The sequence below is a fragment of the Staurois parvus genome, unplaced genomic scaffold (genome assembly GCF_062004578.1).
Source record: "Staurois parvus isolate SC_StPar_1 unplaced genomic scaffold, SC_StPar_1.0 ptg001418l, whole genome shotgun sequence".
Classification (NCBI taxonomy): Eukaryota; Metazoa; Chordata; class Amphibia; order Anura; family Ranidae; genus Staurois; species Staurois parvus.
Window position 1 is genome coordinate 1021940 of NW_028319214.1, and position 14087 is coordinate 1036026.

Sequence of the window (14087 nt, forward strand, 5' to 3'; positions counted from 1 at the left end):
GCAAATGCATACTATTTTGCACACTTTTTACATACCCAATTAGTCTGCTGAATTATTAAAACAAGCTTCACAGCATTCCCTTCATTTCTTATAGCTGCACACAGACACAGCCACATACCAATTCTACCCCTAAGGCAACATACCACAACATTCAGACAAAGGTTAAGGGGAAACCATGTCATATGGCTGAAGGTGATATGAAAGATGATAAGGGAAAGGAAAAATTAACCTAAATGAACTGTAAGGACTAATAATGTAATTATTTGCAAGCATTTCAAATAGTATTAGGTGTATGTAAAACCAAAAGTTTTCTTTTAGTTTGGATGGTGTAGAGAAGAGCTAAGAACATTGCAGTCTAGTCTGTGTCCCCATTAGAAAGATGAACCCTTGCTATTTGTCCTTGTGATTTTACAATTGTCACAAGAACAGGAGGTAAGGGGAATCTTCCAATGGGGACAACGTGTTCCAATGACAACTATCTCAATAACTGTTGTATTTCTGGGACAGGAAGTGAAGGGACACACAGACAAGGGTCTATATATCCATTGACGCAGACATTTAGAGTTGTTAGTAATATTAATTAAAACAACCTTGTTTAGAAAGCACAAATGGGATGTAGGCAGAATCTAAAACAGAAAAACATCAATCTCTATAAAGTAAACCTGCCCCACATTTGCCCTACAGTGAAGACACATTTAGCTGTATAGAGTACTGGTAATTCAAGTATGAAAAATAAAAATCACAAAAAAAAAAAAATTATTATGTTGAAGAAATAAAAGTGTTACTAAACCCACAACAGTAAAATCAGTCTGTATACGAAGTAAAGCATGCTTGTTATACTCACTGTGGAACCTAAGGGGTTAATCCTCTGCATTGTGTAAAAACGCTGTTTGATCCTGACTTCTCTGATCCTCCCCTCTTATCTACTGATAAGACATATTGTGTGGAAACACTGCACATGCTCCGTTTGGTGTGTATTGCTAGAGAGGTTTTTTGGTTTTCTTCGGAGAGTGCATGTGATCAGCACTGCCCAGACAGAGGTCAGGGGTTCTGCATCCTCCAAGAGAAAATTCCTCCTACAAGCTTTAACCAGTGCTCTGCTGGATACTGATAGAAGCCACAAGACTGCTCTAAATGCTGATGAGAAAAGGTATTTAGCAGTTTATATTTACTAAAATAATTGCATGTCCATGTTGTGTGTACTGTGGGAGACCAGATATAATGAATGCAGGGTCCTGGGTTTAGTAACACTTTAAATAAATGAGAAAAATGCAGCTTGGCAAAGACTATACCTATGACCAATGTTTTGAAAAGCTCCCCTGTGCAACATTAAAGGGAACAAATATACCTTGCTGGAAAATACAGGGCCTGAAATTTGTGATTAAGGAGGAAATTTGAACATGTGCTTGGAAATATGAATAAATAAACAAAGTTTAAGAGGGTAGAAAGCACCAGTAGGTTGCCTACGCAAGCAACCAGGTGGACCCCCTCCCCCCTACAAAAAACAAAACAAAAAAAAACCCTACCACAAACCTATAGGTAGCTATAGTATCACATGTGTATATATGAAGCTTATTAGGACCTGAGCATTCATACCACCATTCCTACCTCCAATGCATGGTTCAGGCTGGTAACTATAAAAGGGCAGGCATGCCTTATATAATATATATACACACACAACATACATACTGCCATTTGGTTGTGCAGCATTGTTTTGCTGGATACTACTTCTAACAGTGTTTGTAGCCTGTCTGATGCGTTACAACCACTGGACAGTGTGTGTGTGTATGTGTGTAATTATATGGCTCTGGGTTTATATATTAAATATACTGTATATATATTCACTTATATAGTTAAATTAGTATTAAACCCAAAAGCAAACATGGCAACTTACCAATTCTTGGATGTGATGGCTGCAATCGTTCCCTTTTTTTAGGCTTTCTTCTATTTTTATCTGGTGATCCAGCCAGTAAGTCTGTTGTTTTTCAACAGAAAAGCTCTCTTGCAGTTACAGGAATGAGACAGGCGAATTAACATTGACAAGGGTGCTTAAAAGTATTAGCTTTTATTCATTTATGCAAAACCTTTAACTGAAAAGGAACAACTGTTTGCTGTAACTGACTAAAGTATTAACTGGAGTCCAGCTTCAATTTGTTACTGTATTTAAAACTGCTAGTACTTCTAACACTCCCTTCCTCAGCAGACTTGCAATGCTGCTGTCCCCTGTGCTCCTTTATCCAGAGTGGTGTCTGTATAAAACAGAGGGAAAAAGCCTAAAAAAAGAAAACTAATACAGCAGCTACATCTAATGAAATGGAAAACTCTTCTGAACGATGGAAACTGACTGCTGGAAAACGTAGGTTAAAAAAACAGCAGTTAGGCCGCATTTGCATACCACGTTTATGTGCGTTTAGAAGCGTTTTTAAAAGATAACCTCAGGAGACCTTCCCAAATGCCCAGAATGCACTGAAAAATAGTAAAAATTAACTATTTCAGACATTTTGAGAGAAATATAGAGAGCAGAAGCAGTGAGAGCAGTATGTGTTGAGATGACCTGTCTTTTCTGGTTCTATTCACTATGGATCCCATCATGAGCATAATGCAGCACGTTCTACCATTTTTTACTTCACACGAAACCTGGAACTGACTGCGCTGGTGTACCGGGTCCATTTGAGTACATGGAAAATGCTTTGCATGCATTTCTGATGATGAAAAAAGGCTCTGGACAGCATCTGGATATGGAACAGTTAAAAAACGCTTCTAAACACAAATGCTTATAAACGCGGCTAACCGTGTTTACAAGAGTTTGGCGTTTGAAACGCTGGTAAAATCTACTCCTGAACGCAAGTTTGGTGCATTAAAAAAAAACAACTGTAAACTCAACTGCCTGTAAATGACTATGTGTACATGGACACATAGGAAAATATTAAGGAGAGTTCAGGGGCTGCTGAGAAAAAAACACTGAACAGCTCCTGAACGTCAGTTTAGGAGCTGCAGTGTACATGAGCCCTAAGACAAGTGCCAACCAGGAATCTTCATGGCAGGATCACTAGGTAGTCTTGATTTGAAAAGACTAAAAACTGCTGCTGAAATTTCATTATCGTTTTGAGATTTTAGTGATTCGGTTTACATATAGTTTAAGATTAAAAAAAATAATAATAATATGTATAACCGTCACAAAAGCCATTTTGGAATTCTCATAATTATAAGTTACCTTTGCACTTCAATCTGCAGATGCTGTTATTTTTGAGAAAAAAAAAAGAAAACAAACCCCCAAAAACCAAAATGTTACTACCTGGCAATATGGCATTTTGAGGGAGTTGTGAACTCTCTTGATGTGATGTACAGCATGCCCCCAGATATCTAATTCCTGCATGTGTCATTGGCTCAGGGATTTTTCCCAAAAGTCTGTTTTTACATAATAAGCCAAATTTCAACTCTTCTCTCCAAGAGGTGATGATTTTTGGGTAACATGCTCTCCATTACTTGTCCACATAGCCATTATATAAAGATTTGTAGGTTAACCACTTGAGGGAGCTCTGTACCTGACTCGGCTTCAATCAACCTTGTTGCTTACCAGCAAAGTAAATCCACAGTGTAGCCTGCAAAGCAGGAAGTAAAGCCTGAGTATGTAATGAACAAATATGATTTCTCCTGTGTTCATATTTCATTACAAACTGTAACACTAACACACAATGGGGTTGATTTACTAAAATGGGAGAGTGCAAAATATGGTGCAGTTCTGCATAGAAACCAATCCGCTTCCAGCTTTTTTTTTTGTCAAAGCTTAAATGAACAAGCTGAATTTAGAAGCTGATTGGCTACCATGCCCAGCTGCCCCAGATTTTGCACTCTTCCGTTTTAGTAAATCAACCCCCATGTAAATCTAAGCAATAGACTGAAAAGGCTATATATACACACATTGTCACAAACTAAGTGGCAAATCTATTGAACAACAACGATAAAATGTGTTATTTTATTGTACGCAAATCTGGAATACCTGAGAAAATGCACATGCATTGTTAGACACTATAAAGAATCCTTCATTTCACATTTGAGATTAATGTAGAATGGTTTCATGCTGGGAGTTAGTTTGACAACCATTTCATTACTTCAAACAGAAAACATCCCAATCTGACCTAGAGAAGCCACATCCTACTGTACTTACTGCAGCCAAAACTGTGGAAGTTGTAATGACATTTGTGAGAGTGACAGCTGGGATGCCGGCAATGACTTGTGCATGGAGAACAGCTGTGTGCCTCTGCACAGAAAAGCACAAACACAACTCAGTCTCCATAGATTGGTCTAGAAATAAGAAACTGCAGATATAAAATAAAATTGTCAAATGGGGGGAAAAAAAAAAACCACACACTAGGTTGTATAGTCTTTGGGTTTGGGTAGATGGGTGTTGTTTTCCTGCATTTGATATGCTTTCTAGCCTTGTTGGACCAAGACAGCAGATTCGTATATTAATGGTGCAGCATATATGACATTTATAAGGCTGTTTTTGACCTGCTTTGCTTGTGTTTCTTAGGAACCTTCACACCGTAGGCAAAGCAGTTCAAACTAGTTTTTTTTTTTCGTATGTGTTTTGAGTTTGAACGCAGCCTTTAGATTGCAAACATGCTCTTATTTAAATGGAGAAAGAACACCAACAAGAAGCCTTGAGATTTTCAAACGTCTACCTCCAGTTTCAGGTAAAAAAAGAGAAGAGTCAGACCCCTCGAAGTTTTAGGGTGCACTCACATTGGCAGTTTTAACTGTGTCTGGGCACGGTTCATCCCCTTGGTACATTTGTTTAGAGTGAGTGCTCCAAACAGTGCCTGGGACCACTTGGAAGAGGTGGTTCTGGGCGGGGTTCACTTGTGGCACAGAACGGTTCACTTCAGTGTGAATGCAAACCATACCTGAGCAAAGTACTCCCCATATCACTGGTAATCACTGGGGTCTGGATGATGTAAAGGTGCACTCACACTGGGCATGGTTGAACTGAATCATGCCCGAGCACCACTGTTTCCCCTTCCTATTCTCCCACTGGTCTGCACTCACATTGGACTATAAGGAAATGTTCCCTGGCACATTTAGGGTGAACTCACACTAACATATTTAACTGGTCTGGGCGCAGTTCATCCCCTTGGGCTGGTTGGTTTGTGTAGTGCGAGTGCTTGGAACTTTGTCCGGGAGCATGTCTGGGGCCATTTAGAACAGGTAGTCCCAGGTGTGTTCACTTGCGATCCGGTACGGTTTGCTGCAGCGCAAGTACAAACTATGCTGGAGCAAATTTATTTCCATAGGGAACAGTGTAGTGTAACAGGGATTGCTGGTCTGGTTAGCAGGGAAGTGTGCCCGGGAAAACTTCCTTACAAACCAGCGGGAGAGTGGGAAGGGGGAAAATGGAACTCAAGCATAGTTTATTTAAACTGGTCCGAGTAGGAGTACACCCGGACATCTGTGCCAACCATGCTACAGTGATCCCTGCTTCTGTGTTCAGTCATCTATGAAGAGGTCTGTGTTCTGGCATGGTTTGCACTCACACTGAACTGAACTGTACTGGACCACAAGTGAACCATGCCCAGTACCACCTCTTCCAAGTGGTCCCAAGCATGGTGCACTTGACTGGTTCGGAGCACTCACACTACACAAACGAACCAGACCAAGGTGGTACACCTTTATACCCAGGAACACTTATTTTAAAAGCACAGTATGACTTCAGATCAACAGATGGATGGGGAGGGGGGACAATAGAACTCAGGCATGGTTCAGTTCAACCTTACATCATCCAGACCCCAGTGATCCCTACTTCTTTGCTCAGTGATCTATGGAGAGTTCTTAGCTCAGGCATGGTTTTCATTCACTTCCTGCTCTGACATGTCACTTGAACTGGAAGTGCTTGGACAGGAAGTGGAGACAGAAAACCCAATGGAATTTCTAGACCTTTCCCACACAATAAAAATATTTCCTCACCTCCTGTTCTGTCTGATATGCATTACACAGGAATCTCCCTATTGGGGACTCTTTCCATACTTTATTAGAAAAAAAAAAAGTTTTAATTGGAATAAAGAACACCAACATCTGAGTGCCTGCTAAAGATGACATTTGTTCCCCTCCCCTGAGAACTCCAAACATGAAAAAGGAGTGTAATGTGACTTCACAGCAAGTTATATATGTGAGAGCTTCTGTCAGCACCTCTCCTAGTAGTGATGACACAGCTTGCATTTTATGTTACGCAGCTAAACCTACATTCAGCGAACAAATCTGCAAACAAATCAAATCTGCAAATGTTCACTGCTCGCTTTCCTCAGGCAAGTGAAGTATTAAACAGAAAAAGGAGGGAAAGAGACATCAGATGAATGCAAAATATGCTGCCTTTCGAGTGAGAGGAGGAATTAATCCTCTGTGAAGTCACACTACTGGGACATTCATGATGGATGCCTCTGCGGCTTTATCAATATTGCATTATAAATAAACCCACATTTAGTTGTGCAGCTGGGTAGTCCAAGTCCATTAGTGTCCACAAACCATTAGAGGAAACTAGAACCCCCCCCCACAGATGAGACCGATACAGACAGGACAGTACCGTGTATTCCCGGAGATGAATACTGACAAGTGTTAAAGTAGTAAACAGCAGGGATGGGCTCAAACATAGCCATGCCTCAGGCAAAAGACTTATAGAGTGTCATATAATTAACTGATCCTCTACAGATTTTGTAAGTTTGCCCACTTTCAAAAAAATGAAGGATCTATAATTTTTTATCATAGGTGTATTTTAAATGATAGAGACAGAATATCAACCAAAAATCCAGAAAAACACATGATGCAAGTGTTTATAAATTGAGTTGCAGTTCAGTGAGTAAAAAGTATTTGATCCCCTACCAATCAACAATAATTCTGGCTCCCACAGACTACCTATGTGCTCTTGTGGTACACAGATTAGTCCTGTCAATTTAAGAAGGTGCTTCTAAGGAAAACTTGTTATGTGTATAAAAGACATGTCCACAGAATCTCTTTCTTGGGCACCAACATAGGTAAGACCAAGGAGCTGTCAAAGGACGTCAGGGACAAGCTTGTAGACCTGCACAAGGCCGGAATGGGCTACAAGACCATCAGCAAGAAGCTTAGTGAGAAGGAGACAACTGTTGGAGTGATTATTTGCAAATGGACAAAATAACCACCAATCACCCTCTGTCTGGAGCTCCACGCAGTATTTTGCCTCATGGGGTAAGGATGATCATGAGAAAAGTGAGGGATCAGACCAGGACTACACGGGAGAAGCTTTTGAATGATCTCAAGGCAGTTTGGATCACAGTCATCAAACAAAACATTAGTCACACAATACGCTGCCATGGACTGAAATCCTGCAGTGCCCGCAAGGTCCCCCTCCTCAAGAAGGCACATGTACAGGTCCATCTGAAGTTTGCCAATGAACTTCTAAATAATTCAGAGAAGGATTGGGAGAAAGCGCTGTGGTCAGATAAGACCAAAATTAAGCTCTTTGGCATTAACGTGACTCACTGTGTTTGGAGGAAAGAAAAGCTGACTATGACCCTAAGAACACCATCCCTACAGTCAAACACAGAGGTGTAAACATTATGCTTTGGGACTGTTTCTCTGCTAAAAGTACAGGCCCACTTTGCAACAATGACAAGGCTATGTGCTGTAAAATCTTGGATGAGAACCTTCTTCCCTCAGCCAGAACAGTGAAGATGGGTCAAGGATGAGTCTTCCAGCATGATAATGACCAAAAACATAATGACCAAAAACATACCGCCTAGGAAACAAAGAAGTGGATCAAGAAGAAGACCATTTAGGTCATGGAGTGGCCTAGCCAGTCTCCAGACCTTAATCCTATAGAAAATGTATGCAGGGAACTGAAACTTCGAGTTGCCAAGTGACAGCCAAGAAACCTCAAGGATTAGAAGAGATCTGTAAAGAAGAGTGGACCAAAATCCCTCCTGATATGTATGCAAACCTGGTAACCAACTACAAGAAATGTCTAACCTCATTGCTTGCCAACACGGGTTTCGCCACCAAGTACTAAGTCATGTTTTGCTTGAGGATCAAATACTTATTTTACTCACTGAACTGCAACTCAATTAATATCATTTGTATCATGTGTTTTTTCTGGATTTTCAGTTGATATTTTGTCTCTATCATTTAAAATAAACCTAAGATAAAAAATATAGACACTTAATTTCTTTGTAAGTGGGCAAACTTACAAATTCTGCAGGGGATCAAATAATGAGAGAGAGAGAGAGGGAGGGAGGGAGGGAGAGAGAGGGGGGAGGGGGAGAGAGAGGGGGGAGAGAGGGGGGGAGAGAGAGGGGGAGAGAGAGGGGGGGAGAGAGAGGGGGGGAGAGAGAGGGGGGAGAGAGAGGGAGGGAGAGAGAGGGAGGGAGAGAGAGGAAGGGAGAGAGAGGGAGAGAGAGGGAGAGAGAGGGAGGGAGAGAGAGGGAGGGAGAGAGAGGGAGGGAGAGAGAGGGAGGGAGAGAGAGGGAGGGAGAGAGAGAGGGAGTGTGTGTGTGTGTGTGTGTGTGTGTGTGTGTGTGTGTGTGTGTGTGTGTGTGTGTTTGTGTGTGTGTGTTTTTGTTAAAAAGGAATTCCAGCTTACACCAAACTAGCATTAAAACAGCCAGCGCAGCTGCAGAGAAGAGGAGGGAGAGCCAACAATGGACGAGCCATTGAAGCCTAAGGGTGACGTCACCACTTCAGGCTTTACTTGTCATTGTCTGTGCATTCTTTCCATTCCCCAGCAACACCACTGGCTAACACAGGGAAGATCGCGTGACCAGATCAGAGCAACCTGAAAATGTGTGAATGAGGCCTTATCGAAAGGTAAAGAAAATCCCAAACTTTGAGTGGTCACCAAAACAATAATAGAGGAGAACACTAGATCTGATGCCAACCAGGAATTATCTCACTTTGGAGGGACTTCCTCTGACTTCCTGTTTTCACTATAGGACAGGACATGAAAGGAAATTTCCCCAACTGGAAAAAGATGGCACAGGGCTTATAATCACCCTATACACAATTTAAGAAAAAGGTTCAAACCTTTAGTTCTACTTCAGGAATGCATGTAGAACATGACCAAAGGATATTCAAATTCAGAAGACGTTTGAACAGCCAACATAGGTCATGGTTACAAGAAATGAAACACACAAATCAACTTGCTTAGTTCACACTAGCTTTGAAAGCAGGTGTTTGAGGGGCGTTTTTAATGCTCTTCAAACACCTATGGAAATTATACTATGGGCAGCACACAGTGCTGTTCACATTAGCAAAACATGTAGCGTTAGCGTCGCTTCAAAATTGGAGCCTCATGCCGAGTCAGGAGGAGCTGAAGCATTTCAACGCCTCCCATTCAAGTCCATGGTGACCCTCCTCAAATGTGTTTGCGGGGTGTTAATACCATTAGAGTTTATTATAGGAGTTTGTAGTGCAGTTTTAGTGCTTGTAAATTGCCCATACAACGTCTCAAAACCCTGCATAGGACGTTTGGGGAGCTTTCTTAAGGCTTGTAGAACGCCCATACTAAAGCTCATTAAGGCCTGTCTATCCTGTTGGATACTGAAGCGATAAGTGGAAGATCAATTCAGCTGGGTCATCACTATTGTTCCACAAAATTATGCTCTATGTCCTTGTACTCTGCTACCAGAATTACTGATGAAAGTCTATTCTACTCTTCTTGAGAGCAGACTGAGGCAGAGTGGGTAAACTGTGTTTCTACCCATAGACTTTCTGTGTTGTGTAGATATGGCATGTGATCTTGGTGTGATACCAAAACTAACCAGTTGTTTGGGTAGGAGTAGAGTAGCACTAGACACTTGTCCTAGGTAGCAGGAAGTAAAAATCTGTACCTGAAAAGTGACAAGTTCATCCGCACTACACCATAATGGTCTAATTGCAAACAGCCAGGTTTCAACTGACTTCACAAAAAGCACTACTAAGCACAACCGATTCAGATTAATGATTCTGGTACATAAAACAATACTAATTTCTGTCTTCCCAGGAAGTCACCTGAATTTCCTTTTATACAGCAGAGTATGGTTCTGAGTAGCATCTACCCAGAGAGCTGAGAAAACATAGCAAGTCTCCCTATGTATTCATGTTAATCTTGACAAATCACAATCTTGACCAAATAAAATAAAAATATATTTTATTACTGATTCTGATCCTCTCTAGTGAGAAACAGTCGGCAAACATTTTAACATTTTTGTTAAAACTATTGGTTAAAGTGGGTGTAAACCTTAATTATTTTTTTCCTAAAATAAAAAGGTGTTATACTTACCTGCTCTGTGCAATGGCATTGCACAGAACGGCCCCGAAACTCCTCTTCTGGTCAACCCGTTGGTGCACTCTACTCCTCCTCTTCTGTAAGTGCACACATAACAAGCTAGCTGTTATAGGGGAATTTGTGTGGGCACACTCCCAAACCAAGCTGTCCACAGGCACACACAGTGTGGATCAGCCCACCCCCTGCACCCGCTGGCCGTCAGAGCCTCCTGTGAATACAGGAAGAGGGAAGAAGAGCCATTGCAGACAGGACAGCACTAGATCAAGAGAAACCTCAGGTAAGTGTTCAAGAACTGGGGGCTGGGGGGAGATTCTAATTAAAGATTTTTTCCCTACAATAGAAATGCATTAAGGTGAAAAGAAAAAAACCTTTTGCCTTTCAAACCACTTTAAGATGGACATTTAGCGTCTTAATAAGAACTTCTGTCCACTACTACACATTAATACAAAATGGCTTTAGAAGGGTAAGAAAGGACAAAGAGGGGACTGGCCGGCTGACAAAAGAAAAAAAAAAAAGAAAACAACAACAAACATATTCCCTCATCCATGTGGTGAAGGTAGATTAAGGAATCTTCCCTACTGTGCTATTGTATTCTGAAAATACTGTGCCACTGCCAGAATGAACTGATCAGTGCTTCAACTGATTGGCATGAGAGGAGTTGACTATTAGGTCGACTTTTCTTGAACAGGAATGGTCATAGATGAAACGAAATTTAGATGGTCACTGCTGAACTTGCCACATTTCAAACCATCTATTCCCACCTTAAGGGTAGCTATACATGGTGCTCAGGATTTGAAAAGAACTCATTAGGAATTAAGGAGGTGAAAAGTTAAAACTGTGCCCCTCTTGGAACACATCTAGGCCACTTGCATGATTCAGCCTAAATGGCCTAGCTGCTCATGTGCCAAAAACCACTTCCATTTCTTCCTTACATGGAGCGCATAGAATTGATTGTGCCTTGTGCAGAAATAAATGTGATTCCAAATGTCTTATTACTAAGGAAGTCCTACAGGGCCCAATCTTTGTCTCACTGTCACAGGCTGGGAACAGGCCATGTATGGGCAAACTTAGCTTTTAATTACTGTCTAGTGCAACGCTTTTTATTGCATATTGTCACTTGAAATGAAGCAATGAGAACAATGCATTATACAGTTTAAAAAAACAAAAAAAAACAAAAAAAAAAAACAAACAAACCTAACTTTCACCTTCACTACAGGTGAAGGTCACATTTACTGCTTTATAACTATCCCCTAAAGTATACCTAACACCAAAACGTTGTTTTTTAAAGTTTTTGATACTGTAGTGTCAGGTTAAAGCCACTTGAAGTTGTTAAAGCAAATATGTTGTCTGTAGATGCCTTGAAACAGCCTAAAGAATACTCAGTTTAGAGCCCAAAAATGTTTCACAGTTCAAATTTTCTTTACTGTGCACATGACAGCAGCTTAGACAAAAAAGCTCCTTTTTGTTTACCTAATAACAGTAATATTCTAAAGTTTAGATTACCCAAAATTGATATTTCAGTCATGTAAATAAATACATTTGTATCTCACAGGTCTCTATCATACATTACATCTAGCCCAATAAATCCACCATAGCTCCTGACACAAAATGGAAGCCTTCATGCCAGATAATATTTCCATAGTAAATATGAGGCACTGTAATGTCACCAGGCCTTGGCACATGGGGCATCTCCTGATGCGTTCCCTCAGTCTCATATACGAATCAGCCAAACAAATCTATGTCTCTTCTTCCATGTTCTCTGCACCTCCTAGTTCAGCATACCCATCTAGCGCTAAGACCCTGACTTCTCAATGGGCAATCAAACAGTGGTTCAGTTGCCGCTAAGGGTAGTGAAGTACTACAGATCAGGAGGTTAGGCAATGCTGGTGAGAAGGGGCTCTGAGGCGGGTTGGAGGTTAGAATGAAGATATGCTGGGGGAAGGGGACTTTGCGGAGGTAGACCAAAGAACAGTATGCAACAGCTTTCCACAGTGTGCTCCCCTCCCTGGCCACTGCACCAGTCACACTGAAGCGCATGGCCACAGAGTTTTGTACTAGAGGTTTGATTACGGTTGATTGACAGCGCACAGCAGTTAGCGGATGCAATACCACTATTAAGTCCAATATTCAGTCCCATCAATCTCTTGTGTTACAAAGATATTTAAGTCACATCACATACCTCCATTATGCTTAATCCTTCCACACTGGAACTGACGGTATATTCTGCCGTTTCATGATAGGAATCATCTAAAGGCAAAGAAAACAATGGTATTAGAGAAGACACTATAGAGGTCAGAAATTAATTAGCTTCATCTGTATGAAATCACTACTACTTCAACTAATGTTAGCACAGTGCTGTCACATTTGTGGCTCTCTGAGCACTATACAGTATCAGTACTCTTTCCTGAATAATCATGCAGTTGGACTCATAAGCAGAACTATTTAAACACTGATTTTGGTTCGCTGTCCTCAGTACACTTGCAATTATAGGACCCTCTAATGAAATGGATAAATTGTGAAAAGTACTTGTGATGCTTAAAAAGCCTCTACAGATCATTATGGCAGGGCAGAGTTCACTATGAATAAGGGCTCATGTACACTGCAGCTGATAAACTCATGTTCAGGAGCTTTTCTGCATTTTTTTCAGCAGCCCCAGAACTCTCCCTAATGTTTTCCTATGTGTCCATGTACATATAGTCGTTTACAGTCATTTACAGGCAGTTGAGTTTACAGTTGGTCTTTTGAACGCACCAAACTTGCGTTCAGGAGTAGATTTAATACGCGTTTCAAACGTCAAACGCTTGTAAACGTGGCTAACCGTGTTTATAAGCATTTGCGTTTTTTAACTGTTCCATATCCAGATGCTGTCCAGAGCCTTTTTTCATCATCAGAAATGCATGCAAAGTGTTTTCCATGTATTCAAATGGACCTAGTACACCAGCGCAGTCAGTTTAATGTTCTGTGTGAAGGAAAAATGGTGGAACATGCTGCATTATGCTCATGATGGGATCCATACTGAATACAACCAGAAAAGATAGGTAATCTCAACACATACTGCTCTCTCTGCTTCTGCTCTCTCTATTTCTCTCAAAATGTCTGAAATAGTTACTTTTTACTGTTTTTCAGTGCATTCTGGGCATTTTGGAAGGTCTCCTGGTGTTATCTTTAAAAAATTCTTCTAAGCGCAATCGCGCATAAACGCGGTATGCACATGCGGCTAAACAGACATTTTTCAACCTACGTTTTCCAGCAGTCAAGTTTCATTGTTCAGAAGTGTTTTTCAAATGTCCCGTGTACATGAGGCCTAATGGCTCTAGAATTTATTTCCCTCACTCTGGGGTGTGCAAAGATATGTAACAAGTGTATCACAAGCAACATTTTTGTACACAGACTCCTCTGACAGGTAAATTTACACTCGTTTATGCACGTAGGGGTGGAGTAGGCTCCAATTTTTTTTTTTTCGCCCATGTGCGGGAAAGTTTAAGTACTTGGTGTAACTTTATTTTTTAATTTTTTTAATTCACAAAAAAATTTTACTGTATCACATAGGGGACAAAAACATGCTCCATTCATGTTATTAAAGTGTACAAGTGATGTAACGTTTTACACATCACTTCTGAGTTCATCTTAGCTTTGGGAGATCAACAAACAGATGTTCACTGGTCTCCCTCCCCTCCACCCCACAACGTCTGCCATGCGAGTCTCAAGCCCGCAGGTAGGACAGAGGAGCCTGGGAAGGATGGCAGGGGAGGGCCTGCTGGGGAATAGGGTGGGGAATGTTGGTATAGACAGACTC

At 41.0% G+C, this 14087-nt stretch overlaps 1 protein-coding gene across 12 annotated transcripts in view; it reads right to left on the reverse strand.

The window, feature by feature from the left end:
* The window catches only part of PITPNM2 (phosphatidylinositol transfer protein membrane associated 2), a 450474-nt gene that overhangs the window by 107653 nt on the left and 328734 nt on the right, over positions 1 to 14087 (reverse strand). For 8 of the 12 annotated variants that reach the window (XM_089661994.1, XM_089661992.1, XM_089661991.1 and 5 more), the window contains 2 exons: positions 12471 to 12538; positions 4169 to 4261 (listed from right to left, as the gene is read on the reverse strand). In XM_089661994.1, coding sequence (XP_089518120.1) covers positions 4169 to 4261; positions 12471 to 12538 — 161 coding nt within the window. The remainder of the gene's footprint in view (positions 1 to 4168; positions 4262 to 12470; positions 12539 to 14087) is intronic. The other 4 variants (XM_089661996.1, XM_089661999.1, XM_089661997.1 and 1 more) reach the window with 1 other exon arrangement.